General features: G+C 50.0%; 1 protein-coding gene and 1 long non-coding RNA gene across 4 annotated transcripts in view; one reads left to right on the top strand and one right to left on the bottom strand.

Annotated features, from left to right (window-relative positions):
* Positions 1–23,575, top strand: part of KCTD16 (potassium channel tetramerization domain containing 16) — a 60,709-nt gene that overhangs the window by 9,879 nt on the left and 27,255 nt on the right. Inside the window, exon 3 of one of the 3 annotated variants that reach the window (XM_083799246.1) lies at positions 8,371–9,392. The exons of the other annotated variants lie outside the window; for them this stretch is intronic. Coding sequence (XP_083655372.1) covers positions 8,371–8,576 — 206 coding nt within the window. The 3' untranslated portion in view covers positions 8,577–9,392. Of the gene's footprint in view, positions 1–8,370; positions 9,393–23,575 lie in introns of those variants that run through there. 3 annotated transcript variants of the gene reach the window in all.
* Positions 50–11,092, bottom strand: LOC310881704. Its single transcript, XR_014572511.1, has 4 exons — positions 9,407–11,092; positions 4,012–4,254; positions 3,010–3,415; positions 50–2,700 (listed from the first exon to the last, which is right to left on the bottom strand). It is a non-coding gene; the product is annotated as an uncharacterized lncRNA (long non-coding RNA).

The raw sequence follows: 23,575 nt of genomic DNA, 5'->3' as shown, positions 1-23,575 counted from the left end.
TTTGTAATCCACGGTGAAAACCTCACGTAGAAATGACTTGGTTGAACAAGTGCTGGGTCTGGCTGGCTAGTGGGAGTTGTGATCACTGGCCTGTACCTCGAGGGGCTGGGTGTCCTGGCGCCTCGACATCCCCGCTGCCTCCTCGGGGCCCCTACGGAGAGCCCTGAGCTCACCGCAGCGCCGAGCCCCCAGGGAGGCAATTCCCCTGCAGTGAGTGCGTATTTCCCCAGAGAGCAGTTGGGGCGCCTGGAAAATTGCTGTTCGAGTCCTCCCCTTTCTTAGGACCCTTGTTCCCTTTATGATGTGAAACCATTCCCAGGGACATCGGTCTCATGCACCCCCCGACTGGCCCGGCTCTGACCGCACCCTGGCACCTGCAAGTAGTACTCCAGAGGGAAGAGCTGCACGAAGGCGCTGCCCCCGGCCTGAGCTCCGACTGCACGTGGGGATGGGGCTGCAGCGCTTCTGCTCCTGCACCCGTCTTCGTCCAGGGCCTGAGAGCCAAACCGAAAGAAAAAGTTCTCTGTCTCTGCATATTTTGGAGGAATCTTATTTTAAGAACTTCAGACTGAATTTCCATCAAACTGAATCAGAATATATTTTTACACCAGAATTAAATCAGGCTGAAATAGAACCCAGTGGAACATGCTGATTTTGGCTGAATTTTGCACTTTAAATATTCTCAAGGCCAAAAACTCAGAGCAAAGCTTGAGGGAGCATGCCATCAGAGAGCTTGAAAATATGTTTATTTATGCTCCTATGAAGAGCTGATTTTTTCTCAGCTCAGGTTTTTCACTTGTAGCATGGGGAAGTTGAACATTTTGTTCCATATAGGAACAGAAGGATTACAGAGGCTAAGCTCAAGCCTGGAAAAAGAAGGCCTTTTACAAATTTACTGTTTGCATACTCATATGAGAATTCGACTACTGATCTTCAGTTAAACTAAATGTAACACCTGTATTGGTAATGGATGCTTTCATATCGAATGAGAATTTTCTCTTGCAGTCTTTGCCTTAGTGTGGTGTCATATGGCAACCGAGCGTAGGCTGGGCATCAAAGCAGAAGGCGGGGGCTGCTGAAAAAATTGGGATGCTTCATTGAAAACCTAAAGTCTCCGTGCTTCTAACACGCAGACATCAGTAAGGAGGAATTTGATGAATAGCTTTCTTTGGGTTTCTCTCTTAGTTATTAGGTCATCATCAAAGCCCATGCAGGGGACTGGTCATCAAGTGGGTGCCTGGTGGTTGTTGTTTAGCACAATATTGCAGTATAAATGTGGAAAAAAGGTTTACCCCTAGTTTATAAGCAAATCTTCCTTAAAAATGAGTACCTTCTTGTAGAATTAAGGGGGGGAATTGTATTTCTGAATTAATGGCCCAATACAGATCAGTTGTAATATTTTTATGCATGAGTAGTACTATATAAAATTTTTTCCATTATTTTTAATATGTAGTGTTATTTGATATATTGATAGATAGAAGAGTAAATACAAAGACCTCAGGTTAATTGCAAAAGCTTTGATGAGCTCAGTAAGGATGCAGCAGGTGCAACAGCTGAAGGACCAAGCATTTCTGCAGGGCATTATCCCTGTCTGGCTCCTTCCCACTGACAAAAGTGGTTGCTCCCATGCAGCTTGGCTAATTTGAAGGCTTGTTATGGGAGATCTCATTGTTTCACAGTAAATTTATTCAGTGTACTTAAGTACAGCTGTGCTTTCTTGATAGGTCAGTATCTGAAAGATATCACTGACAACTTCTTGAAGGTGGGTTGCTTTAGTCTCATTAATTTTATCAGGACATGCTGTAGCCTGAAAGCTTTTCTGTCTGATTTACCTCTGCCATCCCTGGCATTTTGGGATAGAATGACTTTCTCTCGATCCTGCCATTGTCTCTTAAACCCTTGAAAGGTTAGAGGTTCTGCACCCATAGCTTGATTAAAGTTTTTCATTCTTTTAGATGTTTAACCTAAACCATGTGCAGGCCCCAGGTGCTGTTACTTGCCCAGGTGAAGTCACAGTTATCAAGGTGTAAAGGCATGTGTTTCCTAGCTGGGAGGGAGTTGTTCCTGGGTGTGCTTGATTTCATTCATTTGTGAGCATTCAGGAGAACAAATCCTGTATTCTCTCAAGTCAATGCACTTATATTACCTGAGGAATAATTCATTCCCTTCTTCCAAGGCAGAGTCTGCAGATAGAAAGCTGGTCTCCCTTATTTTAAGTAGACAAAGAATATTTAAATAAGGAGGCTGATGAAAATGCTTCCACAAGTAAAGATTTGATTAAAGAGTCAGTTGCTTTGAAGAGTCCCCCAGGCGGAGGCAGAAGCCACAGTCTGTTGCAAAGGGTTTGAAAGGTCAGTGCCCATTGGGCCTGTGGGCAGAGCTGCCACACCTTGGCGAGATCCCCACCACCGGGAAGAGGCCAGGCTCCTGCTCACTGTGCTCCTTGCTGATTCCCCCGGGGGGCTTCTGCCAAGGCCATGGCACCTCTGCCAGCCCAGACAAAGATCATGGAGTCATTAAGGTCTAGATGTAAACAGGCAGAAGCCACTGCTCCCATAGCATCCACATCTGCTGCAGCAGAACTGGATTTTGTTCCTTTTCTTTCCAACCAGGACCCCATACTGTTCAGCTATTTCTTCTTTTGGGCTTAGCATTACAGATGAAACAAGCTGAATGGATGCAATGCTACACATCCACATCCTGCAAAGAGATGAATTTGTGGAAACTCAATCCAAGATGACAGATTCAAACCCCTGTGGGTTTTGAAACCAAATCCTGGATCTAAATATCTTCTCCTTTGGGAAAAAGAACTGCACGAAAACATGGCAATTCAAAAACAGAAAGATAAAAACAAGATAAAAAAAGTCATCTGCTTTGTCTCGAGAAACGTGACATCCATATCTCTTTAGATTCTGAAAATCTCAGCCTTCAAGGAAAATAGTGAAACTTGCCTGGGGGAATGGGGCAGAAGGGCACGAAGCAGTGGCTGGATGGGGTCAGCTCACCCACCTGTCTGCGTGATGTGCCGAGAGGTCGGCTGCCTCCTGGGCTGCCGCATGCGGCCGGTGGCAGCGCCTGCACATCCCCGGGGGCTCCCGCTGTAGGATGCGGTGCAGGATGCGTCCTGGTCCTCTGCGAGCAGGGAACGTCCCCCTGCGGGCTGAGCGCCACAGGGAAGGGAGCAGGGGCTGCGCATGGTGCTTCATGCTGGCACAGCCCGGGGCCTAAAGCTGCAGGAGTCCACATGTAGAAACCTGTGCTGGTGGCTTCGATACAAACCACATCGTACTCGAAGCACACCTAAACACGGCCGTAGGTTTTCTTCGTGAGCAGGCAGTCGACTTGCAGGCTGGGAGAGGAGAGGAGAGGAAGCCTTCCCTCAAACCATTTGAGTTGCTGCCTCCTTGCTGCGCACCTGCTCACGAAAATGCAGCGGAAACCGATCGTTTTCTGGATGAAAGCTAAAAGCTACATGTCAGACAGTAAATAAATAATTACACTGAACTATTGCACATGGATTTCTTTGAGGCACAGAACTTAATTAAATTTCATGAACATGCTTATATAGTGCCATTGATCAGGAAAAAATGTTTGCGTGTTATGTCTTTAAGATTTATTCACTTGTCAGTATTTTGCCTTCCTTCCCTCTCCTGCCTCAGTTTCTTTCATTTTACATCATTTAGAGTGGAAAAGGAACACATTTCCAGTTCTCTTGCTTGAAGAAATTGATCCTAGGACGTACAGAACATGATGTATGGCTTGTAACTATAGAATACTGCTAAGCAAAAAAAAAATCACTGAAGAAGGCTTGACAGATACTATATTAATTTCCACTTTTCAGTGGATTTTTTCCCCACTAGAACCAATAAAAATTATGCAAAGGCTTTCACCAGCCTCCCTAGGACTAATTAGTTAAAAGATGGTGTAAATCTTGCTTGGCTCATTTGTCAAAAGAAGGTTTTTTTTAGACACTTCACAAAATGTACATTTGCCATCAAATTCAAACTCAACCTGCATTCGCAGTGCCAGCCGATCTGGGTCTTTCTGGGATCCCTTTGGTGCATCACAGGGGCAGACACAGGTACGAGAGGTGGCTGCGGCGGATGCCTGGCAGGTAGCGAGCTCCGAGCCACGACGAGCAGCGCTGCGCGGCGCCGGCTGGCTTGGACCCTCTCAGGGCGGTGATGGATCTCTCCCCTGGAAGGGCTTCACCGAGGCAGCAAGCTCCGCAGGATGGCAAATGCACTGCTGGCACTGCGAACAAATTACATTCCGTGAGAATCCAGAGGCTTTTTTCTGTTTGCTTTTTAGCCTTCAATTCCTGCCCAAATCACCTGGTTACGCTGCGGCTGCGAGGGCGGCTCCCCGGGTCCCACCGCCCACCCGTGCCTGCCCACCCCGTGCCAGGGGCAGCAGCAAGCAACCCATTTCGTTTTGCTCCCAGTTGGCTGCTTTTAGGTCCCCTGTCTCATTAAAGCATGGCAGCGAGTTGTTGGTAAATGAGGAGGCTGCTGTCCTTGCTAACGTAATTGTGGTTTGGCATATTGGTACAGTATTAAAATTCCAACTGAACAGATGGTGTCAGGATTTTAACTTATGCTTATGAAATGCAGATGGTCCACGTAGTGAACTTGTTCACTAGCTATTTTTATTTTTAACAGGTTAAGAACAAATTACTTCTGGCTATTATTATTGCTCTCCCTGTCATTTTTTTCTTTTGTGTGTGCATGCACACGTGCCCATGTTCTCATCTCTTTTCCTTGTAACTTTAGATCGAAAACATCTACTTCTGCCTGAAACTCCTCTTTCTGTGTACTGGCCGTTTCCTTCCCAGTGGCCCTTCTGATTCCCCCTGGGCCTGGTGCTGCGCTCCCTGCGACCCGCGGGAAGGGGAAGGAGCGCGGCTCCGAGCACAGCCGGTGCCCTGGCTCCGCTCAGCCTCTGCCCCTCAGCAAACCACTTTACACCTACCACGCAGCACTGATTTTCATGCAAAGATATCAGTGCTTTGCATGGAGCACCTGTGTGCATTTTCCATACAATTTCTCTGGCCTCGTGTCCCATAATCCAGAGAAGGGCTTCTGCACATGTTGAAGGCCAGCCCCCGGTGTGCCAGCCTTTATTCTGCTTTGGCTTCACATCTGCTGGGGACCAATGCTGGCAGCACATTCTCAGCAGGGCGAGGTTTGACACAGCTCCCTGATTTCCCTGCTCAGCAGGGGTTTGTTGTGCGCTGCTGACAGCTCCCTCCTGCCTGACCCTTCCCTGTCGGGCTCCGGGCATCGTGCTGCCGCCTGGTCCCCACAGGCAGGCACGGGTGCCAGCTGTGGGATGGCAACGAGGAACGGGGCAGAGGCTCTGCTGCACAGGGTCTTCTCAGCCCCCAAATGCTCTCCTGACAGAGTCCATGTTTACATTCCTCTTCCCACCCCAACTTATTATTCCTCAGCCTCTTCCCTCCTCGGGATCATTTGTGCAGTATTCTCATCCCCAGCATGAAACAAAGCTGTTGCTCTGGCTGACTTTTGAGCTGGGGACAGCTTCAACTGCCCTGTCTAACCCATGCCCTGTCCTCAGGCTGGTCACTGGGAAGTTGGCACTGGTCTGTGGTGTTGGAGTTTCATGTAGAGCCCAATCCACAAAGAAGGAGAGTCCCAGCACCTCCTGGTTTTGAAATGAGCTGCAGGCAGGTGAGATCTCTCAGCTGAGGAAAGCAACACATCCCAAGGGTTAACTCGGTGAGCAAACATCTGCAGGCTTACTGCTAACAAGAGAATGCATTTCTGAGGTCTGGCTGTGGCCAAGTGACTGGACCAGCAAAAATAAATCTTGGTCTATTACCTGTCCTTGATGCATTTCACATTTACATCCTGGCAATAACAGCTGCAGAGAAGGTTTCCACGAAAGACAACGCAAACATATGGCATAAGGGCAAAGACGATAGTTGCAGGTGTAGGTATAATCAGGTTCATTTATCCTCCCTCATGCCTGCTGCCATTGCTCATTCCTCTTGCATGCAAACAAGCCCCAGGCACTCGTTAGGGCCCACAGTGTTCAGAAGATGCTGTTCCCATCCCAAAAGGCAGTGGCACTGCCCAGGGTGTGGGGTCCCTTCCCCTTCATCCTGCTCCCGGGGTGCTGCAGGGGGGAGTGCCCAGGCTCATCCCTGCAGGGCAGCCATGCTGACGTGCAGAGGGCTCTCGGGATCTCCCAGAGCACAAAAAAATCATAACCTCCCACCCATTACTGATAATTAGTATTTTCCATAATTATCCCGGTTAAGATGACATTGACTGAGCAGCCTGCGCAGTAGCCAGGGGTGTTTAAGCTAATTTGTGTTTTCTGGGAGCACTGGGGAGGAGCGGCTGTGCAGCACCGTTAGAGCAGGCAAGGGCACACGGCACCACTCCTGCTCCACAGCTCCGGCAGGTGCTGAAGTACTAATGGGGATGGGATGAGTTATGAATATTTCATGAAAAACCATTACAAGACTGTATATGAGAGCAACTTGACATCACTGCAGCCTCACAGCTGCTTCCTTACTGTAGCCAGCATGTTTTTCCCCTTGTTACGGGGTCTGGAGAGGGCCAGCGGCAGAGTGAGGACACCGTGCAGTGACACACCTGGCCACCTTCTCCCCCAGAAGGGGAAATGTTTGAAAGTTTGTGTTGCTGCTTCTGAGTGGGGAGATTAAGGAGCTCGGGACTGCTAACATCTTGCTCTTCACATCACATTTGAAACATTGCCTTCAGAGACCAAACTGCTGTGGGATGTGAAGGATGCCTCCCCCTTCCCACCAAGCCTGGCTTTGGCTCAGGTCTTGCAGCAGGATGCGGCCCTTTGGGAGCTGCGTGGTCCCAGCTGGTGCTGGCAGCCACAGCCCCAGACCCCCAGGAGCCTCCTCACACTGTTTCCTTTTCACACTGCAGAGACCTGCTCTTCGTGAAGCTGCCAGGCAGCTTCATGTGCTCCTTGCAGCGCTCATTTCACAGGCAGGAGCCATCTCCTAGCTTTCCCTCGGGCCACTGAGGCTCCTGCCTCTGTATTTAGGGTCCTTCTGTCTGGGGGAAAAGCCATCACTTGACCCTGACTGCTGCTTGGCAGGGGCCCTATAGGCAATGGCAGTGCTCAGGCTACAAAACTGAGCATGTCCAACAGTCCACCCCTAACACAGATGCTCCTGGCACATTTATTCTTCAAGCCTAGGACAAGCAGTGAGCAATCCACACGCAGATCTTCCCATGCTCCACTCCACCTACATCTCGAGGGCTCAAAAATCAAACTGCTCCCTGAGATCCGTGTCAGCACAACTGCTTACACTCTATAGCCATGAATTAAAAAAAAACAAACAGGAGACATCCCACAACTGAATTCAGGTATCATATTCTGGGTGTCCACTATACTGCTTTTTATAACAAACCATCGCCTTGGGGAGAAGGATTTTCCTGCACCTGGATTTCATCAGTCTGAATTATGGTCTTCCAGGGCTGTTTCCATCCTGTGCTGCTCATGAGCAATTGGCACAGGGAAATGCTGCATGGAGGAACCCAGAAAAAGAACCAGTGATTAAGACATTTGAAAGTTGTGTGTCCTGGCTTTGAATATATTCCAAAACAGTGAAATAAGTAAAATATTAGCTAGAATGTATTTGTTCAGCTGTGGTGACAAGTTTGGTTACATACTGTAATTTTTGTTTGCAGATGCAGCTTCTACAGAGCCATGGCTATAGAACAGATTAAGCATTGTTTGAAAAAGTGATCAGAGGTTTTGTTTGCAATCACGCTGTAGCCCTCCTCTAAATATGGGAAGCATTTTAAATTGGTTTGTATTGATAATGACACTATAATGCCTTTTCTTGCTTGTTCAGATTGTCATTGTTTTAATGTGCTTATTCCCAAGAGATGAAGTAACTGAAGAGAACAGATTAAGTTAAACCTTAAAAAATGTTTTGTTAGGAAAAAATATTTCCTTTAAAACTGCTTTGCATAAGGTTATTGGATATTTGATCATTTGTGTTTCTAACTGTTTATGTAAACAGTGTTCATTGCTAGAACATTGTTATCAATTTTCCGGCTGCGATACCCTAAGTCCAAATTCATAAATATGCATGACTAAAGTCAGGGATATTTCAACAGCCTTTCCAGAAAGGCTGTTCCCTTCTGTGTCCTTTCCTCCTGGGGAGCTGTGGGACTGAGGCAGGAGACAGTGCAGGAAGGGCAGGTGCCTGAGCCCTGCCCATCTCCTCCCTTTCCCTGTGGGGCTCTGGGGAAGCCAGTTCATCACCTCCAGGGCTGAGAGGAGGTAGCCTGGAGGCTATAGACCTTTCCAGACATTGCATTTTTAATCTGAAGCATTTTCCTGTACTCCTAGCTGAAAATGCAAACCAGGAGATGCCTGTATGTATGTCAGAGTACTCATCCATATTTTTGCCTGTCATCGTACGCTCCATCGTGTTCAGCACTGACTTGGCGTACAGTGACACAGCCACTTCTGAAGGACACATCAGCTTTGACAAATGCACAAAGACACAGCTTGCCAAGAGCTGTTTGGATGTACAGCATTCACACCCTTACTGAACTGTCCTGACCACATCCACCTGGATCCAGCCTCGTACAAAGCAACGCCCTTCTGTAGGGCAGGAACACATCCCGTATGCTCCCAAAGGAAGCCGCTTCCACCTGACTGATCCTTGCTCAGTGGCTGCTGGCATCTACTAATCTCAAGGCCCTCAGTAAGAGCACAGAAATCTCTTAATAGTTTTAGAGTCAGAGAGATTGCTGTGTCCATTCACTAGTACTGGGAAATTGAGAGTTTAACTGCATTTCAGTGTCCTTCAATTATTTTTAGCCTGAATACCTGAAGCTTTATTTTGTGTGCATTGCAGACCCTGGGAGCACTCAGAGCTTTTCTTGCACTCCTGACCCAGAGCCCAGCGCTTGCTGCCACAGCCACACAGGCAAGGGCTGAGGCAGCCGCAGGGACAGGCAGGAGGGTGCCCAGGGCAGCGGCTGTGGTGCTGCTCACCCCCCGGGAGGCTTTGGGCTCAGGCCCAGGGCAGCACTACACTATCTGTGCTCGTGACAGTCTCAGAAGTGCCAAACAAGGTCTGTACTCACTTATATCTCACAAGCTTACCAGAAATACAGAGCTAGCTTCTACAAAGGAGAGGAGAAGAAGGGTTTCCCTGTGCTTAGAGCCATTACTTCAGTGCAGAATAACACAGACCCTGCGTTGGCTCCCTGCTTTCTCCTTAACAAGTTACCATCAAGCATTAAAGACCACCCCATGCACTTTCTCCGGTGCATCAGTGGTTACTGATAATAGGAAATACAGAAACAAGTTAGATGGATCTTTGAAAGGACACAGAACAGCCGCTTTCATTTGATACCCCATGGGATTTACTTACAAGAGCAAGCAGAGGACCTCCATCACCAGGGACAACAGCTTCCTCCTGCTAGCTGAGCTGGCAACACTTCCTCCTGCTAGCTGACCTCCTCCAAAAAGCCAGAGCCCTCGGAGCCTGTGCTTATAAAACAGGTGCCTCGTGAAGCAGCTGTATTGTCTTTGCCATGATTAAAGAGCCCTTACTAGTAACCTAGCCCCCAGATGGAAGCTCACAGGTGTTTCCTGCAACCCCAGGGTCAACACTTGTTCTTAAAAATAAATCCTGAATCCTCCAAACCGACAACTACCCTATCTCTAGACAGGTGGATGAGCATAAACATCAGCTGTCACAAAGTGCTAAGAAAAATTACAAGAGTTGGCAGTGTTGGTACATATGCGATTCTTTGTTTATGTTTATTGCAATAAAGAAGATGATAAAAATCCCACATAACCAATATTTCAGCTGATCAAAAACTGGTTTATTTGTTCATTTTTATTGATGCTCTGATCTCTGGTGAGAAAATAATTGGCTGAAGAAACAGAAGCCTACTCCTTTTAAAACCACTGACAGCTTTGTTCGGTGGAAGCAGTAGGTGACCCCATGTAGAATAAACAAACAAATATTCTTACTTATGTACCAATTATGTGTTAGATCATTTAAGTTCCAAACTATCTAGTTTGCTTTTCACTAATTATGTGCTGTCTCTTTGCATATGTCTGCACTTGGCTAATTGAAGTTTTTCTAAACTTTTGATTGCACTGTAAAATATCTGCAGGTTTGCAGGGCTGTGGGCTGCAAGCTCTGCTGGGAAAGCACGCTTGTTCGAAAGCAGTACACACACACGTGTATATATTTGGCTTACAAATCTCTCTGTCGTGCATAGGATAAGAATGTTCCACGTTTTAGCAAACCTCAGGCTGGGAGAGGACAGCCGAGGGGCTGAATCTGAGCTCTTTAGTTTGTCTTTCAGCACAAAAGAAGTCTGCATTTGCAGCGGTTGCAGTGCAGGGGGCCAGCAGCGGTGCGCAGTGAGCGGCTGTCACGGGTGTGTGCTGGCATCCCCTGGAGAGGGTAAAAGCGGCGTGAATCACTGGGAGCCGGTGAAGTTGTGTGAACTGATTGGAACATTGTCGGCAGCGAGTCGTCTTCTAAAAATAAGCATCTTGTTTTCCTAAAGTCATTTATTTTTGATAAATGCCTCAGCCTTGCATATGTTTAGTACCAGGACAGTGTTCCTGCATTCCACCAGCGTTGTCTTAGTTGCAAGTTACTCCGGGTACCTAGAAAGAGCCGACTTTAACCACAGAATCATTGAGGTCGGAAAAGCCCTCCAAGATCATCTGGTCCAACCGTCCCCCTACCACCTACGTCACCCACTAAACACTGTCCCCAAGCACCACGTCCAACCTTTCCTTGAACACCCCCAGGGATGGTGACGCCACCACCTCCCTGGGCAACCCGGCCCAACGCCTGACCGCTCTTTCTGAGCAGAAATGTCTCCTCATTCCCAACCTGAACCTCCCCTGGCACAGCTTGAGGCCATTCCCTCTGGTCCTATCGCTGGTTATCTGCGAGGAGAGGCCGACCTCTGCTCATTGCAGAGAGCAGCGAGCTCTGCCCTGAGCCTCCTCTTCCCCAGCCCAAACCCCCCCGTTCCCTCAGCCGCTCCTCACAGGACTTGTGCTCCAGGCCCTTCACCAGCTTCGGAGCCCTTCTCTGGACACAATCATCCAAAAGCATTTGAGGCCCTCCACCTGCTGCTAGTAATGAGTCTGTTTTCATCTTTTTATTGAAATCAGGCTCTATTGCCACTGGTAGCTCCGTGTGTTCTCTGTGCCGTGGCTGCGGCCCGGGGAGCCCGGCCGGCCGCCGCGTGGGGCAGCCCCGCGGCTCGGTGGGGGCGCGCAGGGGGCAGGCGGGCTGCGGGGCCAGGCCGGGCTGCCCCAGGGCTTCACGTGTTGTACGTGCGATCGGGGCTCGTCTGCTCTAAATGTAAGCTCAATTGCAGTGTTGTGGTAGGGACTAGATCTGCTGTCTGTGTTCTCATAACCTAGAAGTGCGAGTTAACTTCATGTAACTCTTAAATTTCGGTGGATGAAATTTCAGTGGAGGAAATAAGCGACAGTGCTTAAGTAAGAACATAATGAGTCTGAACAGAGTAGAAATTTGACTTTCTGTTAAGGTAGTCCAGAGCCATGTACAAATTTATTTTTTCAATAAGAAAATCTAATCAAAGCTGTGGTTTCTTTGCTGCTATTGCAAGAAGAAGAAAGAGCTTGTTTCAACATCAGCTTGGAGGGGTTTTTATACTTAAGAGTGAGCTCAGACTGATGATCAGAAAAGCAAACTCTTTCCCTGGCTTTTCAAGCTGTGCTGCTGGTGCTGATGGATGCAAGAAGACGTGCTGCTGTCCTGCTCCCCCGGCCCAGGGTGCAGAGGGTGGGACGGGACGGGACGGGATGGGATGGGATGGGACGGGACGGGACGGGATGGGATGGGATGGGACGGGACGGGACGGGATGGGATGGGATGGGATGGGATGGGACGGGACGGGACGGGACGGGACGGGATGGGATGGGATGGGATGGGACGGGACGGGACGGGACGGGACGGGACGGGATGGGATGGGATGGGATGGGATGGGATGGGATGGGATGGGATGGGATGGGATGGGATGGGATGGGATGACAGGACGGGATGGGAGGTGCGAGCAGCACAGGCTGGGCTCCGCAGCCTCCCCTGCGCCATCCCACGTCTCACCACTGCCCGCCCAGCTCCCGGCTTTCCCTGCTAGGCTCGTCTTCAGTGAGGCTCTTTCAAGCAAAGTCCAGCAAATCTCATCTAGCTCCAAAAAGTAGTTTTGACTTTGACTTAGCAAACTGGCAGCTCTCATTCCCCTCAAATGTAAGCATTGCTCAGATAACACAATTCACATGAAAAGATTTCTTGAAATTCTTTAAGTGCACATTAAAATGCAAATCGCTCTTCTTATTAAAGATTTCTGGAAGTTCTCTGACAACACATTTAAATGCAAATCACTGAAACGTAGACTCAATATTAAAATCCAAACAATTATTTGATCCACAGGATGAAATTAAAATGGGACCCTGTTGTATATCTCTGCAGAACCAGGGCCGCGGAGGCAGCTCTGGATGGGGCAGCGTTGTGTTTGGGGGTGCCGGGGGGGCTGGGCATGTCATCGCCACTGCAGCCCCGTGCCCGCCACCCTGTCCCTGCGAGGGGCCCGCAGGGATGCACAGGGCCGGGCTCACTTGGTGCGGGCACCTGGTACAGATCGGGACTGGTGGAATGACAAAGCCTGGCTGGAAGCTATAATGGTGTCCCAGAGGGCATCAAGTCCTCTGCGCGTCCAGTTTGGACCCAGATGTCACCAACACAAATGTGCACATGGGGAGCAAGGGCAGAGGTCTCGAACCCAGCCCACAGACACTCAGACTCTTGAATATCCCAGAAATAGATCTGGGAGTGGGAGACAGCAGAACGCATGAATAACTTACCCTTAGTAAGTAAGAAGCTGTATCTAGATTTCTGAATTCTCCCCCAAATTATGCACTCTGAGGTTAAAACCCTGCCCCCAGCCAAATTGATGGTAATGATTTGATGGAGTTTTAATGGGAGTACTCTAAGGCCAGCTCTAAAAGTGCCTGGTGTTATGGGATGCAGCTCAGCTGAATACGTCGGAGCTGGTTTTATTTTAAAGTATGATAATCCATTAGGAACAACATGCTTTAAATATCTTTAAAACTGAATGAGGTCTTTTTTTTCTTTTGCTCTGCTGTGCTTATTAAGATCCTTCAGAAAGACTTGAGAGGAGCAAAAGGTGCTTTTCCGTCGCTGCCCCCTGAATTTATTTAGCTGCTTCCCCTTGGGCTGAGCTTTCACTGGGAGAGAAGTCAGCACAGGATTGCTCCCACCTGAATTTGTCAGGTCCGTTTTCATTAGTGGCTGGTGTACTGCTGGCACTTGGAAGCTTATCCCTGCACCCCCCATTTTTGGGGGGGGATTCTTCTCTTGAGTTGAGTACCCCACAAACAAGCTTTGCCAACACCCAGGGTTTATTTATTTGGGGTGTTTGTATTTGAGAGATCTGAAGCTCTGCTTTTCTTTGGCTCTTTTATGTTATTTCATGTGCTAATCAGGGCTTTTAAACTCAGCTCTATCAGTCAAATACTTCTTGATGATGATGAGCAAAACCAAGCAGTTTAACTGCTGAGTGTGGATCATCAGTGAATTTTAATTGTAAGGGAAAAAGTGGTTTTTTTCATGTCTTAAGTACGATTATTTAAAAGAAAAAAAAAAAAAACAACAGGATCGTGATATTGGACCGTCTTATAAGCGAAATTGAATCCAAAGTAGAAAAACAAATGTCGCTGTTCCCCCACTCCTCCATGCACTGTTTGTGTTGCGTGGGAATAAACGTCATGCCCAAATAATTCTGAGTGACACACGAGGACAAAATGTGCTGTAGCTGGTATCTGTGTTTGAAAGGAAAGAACGGGAAGCCCTTCGGGTTGTGCTATTCCTCTGTTACTCATCTCTGCCCCGTCCTGCATTGGGGTTACTTTTTGTTGGGAAAAACTGAAAATCGGATAAAAACCTTCTTCTGTCACTGTTCGTGTGCAGGTGGGTGGGTGCCTCAACGGAGGGGGGTGAAATCAGTGTTCAGAGGGAAATCCTTGTTTCTCTCGTGTGGAACCACACTGCGATGCCCCGTTTGGGTGTGGGGCTGGGGGAGGACGGGCAGCGGGGCTGGGCGGGCTTCACAGGGGCCCGCAGCCCCGCATCTCCACGCAGAGGGGCACGGGCAATGCAGGTGTCACCGTCATCATTATCATCATCGTCATCGTGGTGCACGCCGTCTGCCTTGTGCCCTGGCCCCGGCACCCTCCCCGGGCCCCGGGGGCCGTGCGCCCATCCCCGGTGCCTCGTGGCTGCGTGGCGGGGAGCCGGTGACGGGTGGCAAAAAGGCAGAGCGGGGTTCTTCTGAGCCGAGGGGGAAGAGCTTCTGCTGCTGACCACGGGCGCTGAAATCCCTGACGTGTGCTCTTTGTTGTGGGCTTACAGAGCCTGGAAAATCAGGGAATCGGCAATCCCTCAGCATAATACATGTGAGCTGCAGCACGCAGTACAAATTATGTTGGAAAAACGATATTATTTTTGAGCCGTTTATCCATGGGTTTCATGGCTAAGTTGGTGCTTTCCCATTCAGAAAAAATCAGGAATGTGGAAGTGCCTGTCCTCTGCTGTGCTCACATCTGTGTGGAAAGCATCTGCTTTATCCTGAGCCCATCCCTTAACCTTGTTCTTCTCCCAGCTCAGATCCCCATGTTCTGGTTCAGTACTGGAGATGCGTTTTGTTGGTGTTGGGAGGTCACAGACAGGTCCCAGGAGCGGTCACCTCTCGGGGCGGGTCTTGTTTTCGGAGCTCGTCCCAGGGAGCAGGGTTGCTCACAGCCCCTCTGCTCTGCTACGGGCCCTGGATCTGACCCCCAGCCTCCATCCCGCCTTCGTCCCGGGACAGGGCAGGCATCTCCCAGACAGAGATCACCCAGCCCACTCCAACTGCCCTGGAAACACAGCCCGAACACACCTTTACTGGGCCCAGAGCAGTAGCCAATATCTAACAGGAGCTCTTTAAAGCTGCTTTCTGGGCTCTGGGGAAAAGTCCTAAAGAAACAGTTTGTAGGAAATGTATTGGAAAATTAACTTCATGTTCATCAACACATCATTAACAATTTTCTCACCCTAACAATCAAAATTTCCGTGACTGTTTCCATCTTGGAAAAGGTGAACCCGGTGCACCAGGCAGTATGTTCTCCCATCACTTGCTTGCGGCACTGCTGGTCCCAGGGGGCTGCAGCCTTCCTAATGAGCGGGGACAGCAGAGAAAAGGCACCTGGCACATCTGTGAGCATGTTTACGGCACAAAGCCCCAAAACATTCAGTCTTAAAAATGATTTTCTTTCCTTTTTTTTTTTTTTTTTAAGAAACAGAAACCGATGCCATTTGTGAATCCCTTTTGCAACTCTCATTTTGCTTTCCTTCTCCTTGGCCACCCAGTGCAGCGTATGATCTCCTCTTTGTTTTTTGACGTCTCCTTTCATTCTGTGTCAGATTTCTGTGCTGCATGAAGAACATCCTTTTCTTTGGATGCTGGCCTCTGAATGCTAAAGGTGCCAAAGCTTAGTTTTCCTTTTACTTGCATGGGATAAATGCGAAGACAACCCCCCCCCAATTTTTGATGAGTCCTAAGTGAGTTATCTTACAGCCTGCCATTCTCTTTGTTGCTTCCTATGAATAGTGACAGCCAGAATTAGCAGATAACTTGGCTGATGGTCCCCAGAGCAAAACTACTGAAAGCTGGCAGGCTGGGTGTTCATAGGGATAAATGGGGGCTGCGGAGCTGGCTTCCCAAATCGGTCCCTGCCCGCAGGTGTCAGGACAAGAGGCTGCTCCCCGGCTCTCCATGGGGTCATCCCTCCATGCGCTGTGGCTCTGAGCCACAAACTCTGTCACAGGCAGGAGGAGCGAGGTCAGGCAGCAGCTTATGTTCCTGGAGACAGGGCTTGCAGGGTGGCACAGCAAGTGACACCTGGGGGTGTCACCTGCCCCAGGGCCCTGTCAGAACAGTAGGACGGTAAAATAGCCAGAAAGTCCTGCAGTTACGGGGAGGAGAATTTTGCTTGCATGGAAACAGATGAGATTTCCTCTTCCATTACCGGGATAAAGGACTGGCAAGGCGTAGATATAGCCGGGGTGGGGGGCTGCAGGGATACCCAAGAAGAGGAAGATCCCAGAGCGAGAACGCAAGTATGATCGTGATGGTGACTACGACGATGGGGAAAAGTGCATGGTGAACGCAGCGAGAGGACAAGTTCAGTTCTCAGCTGGCCCTGAGGCGCTGACCTCCGCGGGGATGGAGGGAGGTGAGGTTTTCGTTTGAACTGAAGGGAAAGTGTCTGGAGCTGGAAGGTGCATCCGTGAATCATCAACACAGAATTCTTAATTAAAGATGTGTTGGTGGAGGAAATTATGCAGAGGCAAACGAGAAGCAAAGGCAAGCCAGGCAGTTTGCTGAGAACTGCACAGAAAATTAATGAAGGTGTTGAAGAGGATTCTTCAAATGCCAGGCTGCAGGAGAGATCTCGTGTAAATGTGTGGCGTTCAGGGGAGCGGCGAGAAGCCGCCTGCATCCCTGTGTCAGCAGGGCTGCCGGCCGGGCGTCCGCTCCTGCGGCGGGTCAGGAGGCTCCGGGGGGCAGCCTGGGGGCTGGGACTGAGGCTGGCGATGGTCTGGGGTGGAAGCGAAGCTTCCTTCTGCGGCACTGCCTGGGGACCCGCATGCTCCCGGTGTAGGTCACTTTGCCACCCACGTTTTAAATGTGCTGGCTGGGGCAGGGCGTTTGGGGGGCTGGGGCCCCGCGGTGGGGCTGGGGGCGGCTGCGTGGGTGCTGCGGGGCTGGGGCTGCCCTGGGCCACCAGGGAGAGGCTGGGACGCGCGGTTCTCTCGCTCCACAGATGGCGTGCCGGGCAGTCCAGGTCGATACCATCAAGGTGAACATGTCCTCTGGTTAACAGCCGGGGAAATGTTTTTCCGTTTCTTTCTGTTTTTATTTGCATTTATAACCCTAGCAAGTGTTCAGGACAAATGGATCTAAAAAAAAATCAATGCCTGTAAGCTGTTATTGTAGAAAGGCCACAGGCATCGCAGTAGACCTTATGCTTATAAAGTCTTTGAGGATCTCAGCAGACTTGTGATAAGGTCTCTTAAATTTCTTACATGTTTTCTGCATGCATACCACGCCGTTCAGCCCTTCAGTTCCCTCCTTGGCTCCCGCTATCCGACATCCCAGCTCTCAGCCAGGAGCGAGGCCAGGATGCGCAGCCTGCACTGGCCTCTGCGGTCCCCGTGCCCTGCAAACGCTGTGCCAGGTGAGCACTGAGGTCGGGTTTTGGGAAGCGCAGACCTGGTGCCGCGGTGCTGCTGCAGACACCCGTGGGAGCAGCAAAGCCCAGCGCCCCGGGTGGGCGCTGCCCCTGCCTTCATCCCACCAAACCGCTGCTGCGGCACCTCCAGGCTTCCCCCCGGCAGGGGGGAGCCGTGTGTGCCCCCTGCTTGCCCATCCCCAGCACTCTCTAGACTTGGTTTACTGGTGAGATTTTAAATCGAATGATATAAATAACCTATAATTCATATCTGTGTACATAAATTCTTCTCTTACAGGGTAGTAGTGATAGTGTAAAGTTATTTTATCACTCGTTTGGACATAAAGTTCAGAGCAAACTAATCAGGAAAACTGATGTTGCCAGTGAAAAGCTGTACGGGTGTGGGTGTAATGTACAAGCCGGGGAAAACAGTGGAACAGAGGCAAGATTCCTTGGCCCTGAGTCAGCACTGGGGCAACAGTTCTGGTGTTGGACGTTGTGCTTGGCCCTGGGGCAAGCCCTTGCCTTTAGCAGGGCTGAACGCCTAGGTTGTGCTGGCAGCAGGCAGTAGGTTTGTTCCAAGGCCTGGAAGCAGCTCCTGCACAAATCACACCAATGGCTTATCTGGGGTCACTTTGTGTCTGTACCTGTGTAACTGAAACTGAACCTGTCCCGGGCCGGGGCGCTGCGCCCCGCGGGGTGTGCGGGGTGTACGCGAGCATCCGGCAGCTCTGCGGGGCCGCTGCAAGGCCCCGAGTGCTCCGGCAGCTCGCACGCCCCGGCCAGCCCCTGGCGGTCTGCGGGGATGCCCAATTAGGCTGATGAGCTTATTTCCATCTGCGGTCAGTGCAGTTATGTTTATGACTGCCATAATTACATGCACAAGCTATCTGTTCCCATAGCATTGATCATCAAGCACTAAAATGAGAGCAGGTTTTCTTAAACCTCTTTTCTGTTTAAAAGAGTTGATTTAATTCTTGTCCCTGCTTGCAGAAATTGGTACTATATACATGATGAGCATGAACAATATATGCATATATTGCCCATGGGAAACATTGTAGGGAATGGTGATGCTAGGATGTATGTGTGAGAGCTGAAAGAAGCTGCAGAGATGTAAAAATGTGCTCCATCAAGTGCAATTCATCCCAGGATGAGGTGGGTATGTGCGCCTAATGGGATTCTCTGTTGGACACCTTTGTTACAGGACGATGGTTGCATTATTGTGCTGCTGTTTCCTTGCTCATCATGCCTGCTGCACCAGGGCCGTGCCAGCTTTTTGGGCTGCCTCTCCTCCATAAAGTCCCTGCCCTGAGATCATCTCTCAGCCTGTGGCACCTGGCTCGGGGGCTGGGGGCTTTGGGCGCTGCGGCTCTGCACGGGCAGATGTTTCAAGCCAGTCTGCAGTATATCTGTATATCTCTGTGTATCTCCTGGTTCCCACCAGCCTTTTAGTGTTTCCATTTTTATGAACGCTGATACCTCCCTGCTCACAGGGAAAAAGTGCCTTCTGGGGAAAGGCGGGTGGAGGACTGTGGGGCAGCAGCTTGCACTCGGGGATGTGATTGCTCCTTTTCTACACCACTGTTGTTTGGAGGCAAAAGATCCCTCCATAAGCCAGTGTTCTTCATCTATAACCTGCCGAGTACAAGAGTGGCTTTGTAGTTCTCAGAATGCCTCCTGCCGGGGCAGTTGGCAGCACCAGGCCTTGAATCTCCACGAGTGACCTCGACAAGCACACGGGTCCGTAGTGCGGAGCGGAGGGCACCCTGCCCGTGCCTCCTGGTTCAGCTTTGTCTCCCCTCTCGGCACAGGGAGCAGGACGCGGCGAGGGGCTGCAGCGTGCTGCTGGAGGCGTTCGGTGAGCGGGAGGGCAGCTCTCCTGCGCCGGCCGCAGCAGGAGGCCATGGGCGAGGGCGGAGATGTACAAGTGGCTCCGCAGGCAACAGCAGGTAAAAGCGGCCTTGTAGGGAGAGCTGGGTACCTTGTTTGTGCTCTGCGCTCATTTATTGATTTCATCCACCCACCTGCTTTATAGCAGTGAGGTGCTTGCTTTTGCTTGTAGAGAAGTGTTGGCACGGATTTAGGCTTGAAGCAGGAGGCCCGAAGCGCTTTAACAGCTGCACCCGGGGTACGCCGAGGGGGTCTGGCCCCGCGGTGAGTGCTGCTGGCGGCGGGGGAGCTCCCCAGCAGCGCTGCCATCGCCGCCTGGTTTTGCTCCTGCTGCTTTTGGGGGAAAGCAAGACAGTCCGGTTCCTATGGAACTGCTCCAAAATGGTACGTTTGTGTACATGCAAGCCCTTTCTCAATGAGACCGCAGGAAATAACCAGCACAGGGACCGGTGCAGGGCGTGGGAGAAGCAGCACTGGGTAAGCGCAGACCTGTGCAGCCCTGGCACGTTACGGGAGTTTTTCACCCGGTTTCCATTTCAGCGACAGCGGCGTGCCCGGGCTGCGCCGCCTCTGCCTGCGGAGCTGCAAGCGGGGATTCGTAGGTTTAGTTTCTGTTTGTGTTTGGATACACATCAGTAAATATTTTTCCTTTTGAATAGATGCTCCAAGTCAATTTGTTTGGATCGCAGTTTTAGGTTATAACTTCAAGATCTGCTGCCGCCAGTGGGGAGGTGCTGACCGTGGAGGGAGCTGGGCTGGGCGTCGGAGCCGTGGGAGCTGGGAGCAGCTCCCGGGCAGGGCACTGCCTGTCTGTGTGTCCGTGCCGCCTGCTTTTTGGGTCACCCTGACAGCACTGTGGCTGTGTGCAGCTTGTATAGATGTCTCGCAGCTGGTCCGTAGCCCCACACGTGGGGTCCGTACACCCAGCCTGCACGGTGCCAATCTGGCACGCAGAGCCAAGGCGCTCTTTATTTCACAGCTGTGCAAATTTGGGTGCCCGGTGGAAAACCCACAAAGCCAGCATGGCTAGCAAAAGATACCAATGTTATTTATACAGCACAGCTCCGTCAGCACCTCTGTGTCAGTGCCCATTGCTCTGGGTCTCCAGCTGGTAATTACGGGCTCTGTAGGGTGGGCTCCGGTCAGAGCAGGCTGGGCCGGGCAGCGGGCGGTGCAGCCCCCAGGCCCCCTCGTAACGCCCGGTCAGCCACAAATAGCGACCTTCCTGCTGCTGCTGGGAAAGAACTTGCTTCGTTTTACTGCAAGCGTGTGACCGTGGTTCCAGTCAGCCTAACGAGTCCGTGGTCATAACTCATTTTCCTTACTTTCCGTGCTTTTTCAACTGTGGAGTTACATAATGTAATTATCTTGTATTTTCATTTGATGACCCTGTTTTATTAGTTATGGTGTGCTAATTACTCTGCCTCTGTGTTGATAATTACTTCGTATTATGATAATAGGTTAAAGATCACAAATTACACATAGCACCTCATCTTACGAGCCGTTATTAACTTGTTCTGTAGCCCACTGAAGACTTTAAACTCAGTTTAAAGCTCCCATTGCCTGCGTAGAGATAATGTTGTAGCTGTGATAAATGCGATAAAATCCTCATCTCCATGCCCCTTCAGATTTCTCTGCAAATGCCTAATTATTCCTCTCCACAACTAGACCCACTCTGATCTTGCTCGCTCTGAAATAAAAAGCCAGTCTATTACGCTGTTTTAAAAAGGACGGCAGCGACCCATCCAGGGGTGCTGGGGCCAGGCGCGGGAGGAGCGTGGCGGGGCCGGGGATGCTGCCGCCTCCGTCCTGACGCTGTGCCCGGGGGTGCTCGGCTTCCCCGCCTCGCCCCGGGAGCCGTGGGCACCCGCTGGGGCCTCGCAGCTTGTGCTTTCACTGCAGCACAGCCTCGGTGGTCTGCAGAAGTGGGTCCCTGGTACGAGAGAATGAAACGTGTCCTCACAAACGTCATCACAGCAATCGGTGAGAAGACCTTGCCAAAAATTTTCTGATGGCTTCTTTGACTGTCAAAAATGGAGCAGAGGAAAATTGCACAATCCCGTTTACTTTCCACATTTAATTCTCATAGCTAAACTTCTGAATTTCTCTAAGTTTGGGTTAAAAAAATAAAAAAAAAAGGCAGTGTCACTATTTACGGTTAGTTTCTTCTTAAACCGTGACTGCCCAGGAGAGCACGGACCTGCTCAGGAAGCTGCTTTGGTCTCTCCCTGAACTTACAGCATACTTGCACTCTGTCGTTTAAACCAAGATCAGTATCTCAGCTTCTGAAAGATGCAAATGCACTTAAATTCTCTCTCCTGAATTTCACAAGTTTAGAAAGACTAAAAATACGATGTATAAGACAGAAAACAATTACCAAAATGTATGTATAATTACTGAATATGTAGCACCAGAAATAGGAAACAAAAGAAAAAGCTGTTAATAATTGGGAAGGGATTAATTAATCTGGATAAATTTAGTTAAGCAGACATTAAACGTTTTACTCAGAGTATACGCTGTCTTATTTCTTCTATGCAGAAATGTTCCTTGTTGTATTTGCGCATGCTACCTTGAGATTTGTATTAATTTCAGTTTTCATTAACTACCTGTAATTGAATAATCATGTGGTATAGTATGTTCCCATTTCTGTAAAACTTGAATATGGGGAGGAGATCGGTCCTCAGGAAGCAGTGAGGGAAGAGGCGCAGAGCTCGGCGCAGCCCTGGGCTGGCTGTGCCCCGCGGGGCCCAGCGGGTGCCGATGGTCGGCACCGCCGGTGCTGCTGCATCCAGCGCTTGTGACCGGGCCGGGACCGAGCGGTCAGGAGAGCTAAAAACACAAAATGCAGCCGCAAGGAAGGGCAAGCCAGGGCTGTTTGACACAGCAGCAAGCGTGTCCGCCTGCGCTATGCTGGTTTTTGTTTTTAGTTAATGTCTTCTGTTGGGATATGCGCTAGTTTATCACGAGCGGCGGAGCATTTAGCATTTGCCCTCCTAAATCACGTTGTCAGTGTTTGTAATTCAAGCTAATAAAATAGATGTGAAATCTTCTGTGGTAGACCTCACAGGGCCATAAAATGTGGGAGGTTTCGTGAGATTTAATTAATAACGTGCAATGGTCCCCGTCGGACTCCTTCCTCGCAGTTCACCAGCTGCCTCCCTTGCCACGCTCGCCGAGGCGATGCCGTCCTCGGAGCAGAGGCTGATTTTGCTGAGGCTGGCTCAGGGTGTGCGAATGCGCCGGGGAAGGGGATGCTTGGCAAAAGCAGATCGTAGCCTGGTCCCGGTGAAGCAGGACGGCCCCGCGGGACGGGGCCGAGCGCCGGCAGCGCGGCGCTGCCTTCGTCCTGCTGGAACATGGTCCTGCGAGGACGGAGCGAGTGCCAGAGGGTTGTGGTAGGATCTGAACAACAAGGTGTGAGAGGGAGCTTGAGAACAAAGGGGAATTGATCAGAGACCAAAATAGGAGGCGTTTTGCCTTTTTGATATTGATTTCGCTAAGGCTGTATCAAGTGGAGCTGGTATTATGTAAGGCGAAGAATTCAGAAAACAGTTCTGGCTGATTGGCTTAGAAGTAAGGCAGCCTCTCATGTAGGCAAAAAACTCAGTAGCTAATGCAGCAAGGTCTTTTTCTATTTCAACAAGTAATGCATTTTTGTTTAAATAAAGGAAAGAATAGACTATTTATTGCTATTCAGAAATCTGAATGCCATTAGCAGCTGTGTAAATTAGTGTATCTTCATTGACTTCAGCAGAAATAAGCCGATTCATCTCTTCCGAGAGACTGGTTAGATGGGACTTAATTTCTTTTTGAGCTGATATATTTATTGGTAATTATTTGTAGGGTTCAGACAGTACCCATCAAATGTTTGCTTACTAGTCTGCACAACAGTCTTTCTAGGTAAAGCCGGTTATTGCGTGTATATAAATCTAGGAAAGCGGACACAAATGTGGACGTGACCTTTGTATTTAGCCAAAGGTGCGTTGTGGAAGGCGCGGCTGCAAGAAGAGCTGCGACGGTGCTGAGCCGCGGCCGGCTGCCTGCGGGCCAGGGAGGCAGCGCCGTGCTTCACCTGGAAGGCTCCGGGTTCAGCTTCGGGAGTGCTCGTGGGATGGACCTCAAAGATTCAAGATACTGGGTTGATTTGGAACACAAGCACCAAATGGACTTTATTTTTAAATCATATGTGATAAAATGTGCATAAAGGAAATGTTATCTGGTGCAAATTGAAAGACCCGTGGTGTTTCTGCCAGTGCGGTTGCGAGGATGTCCCGTGCGTTGCATGTTGTATATAAACTTTCAGGAAATGGGCAGGGACAGAAGTAGGAAGTGCTGTGGAAAGTGAAAGCAACTC

Source organism: Anser anser (genome assembly GCF_964211835.1).
Source record: "Anser anser genome assembly, chromosome: 14".
In the NCBI taxonomy this organism is placed as follows: Eukaryota; Metazoa; Chordata; class Aves; order Anseriformes; family Anatidae; genus Anser; species Anser anser.
This window is presented reverse-complemented; position numbering and strand designations above follow the sequence as displayed.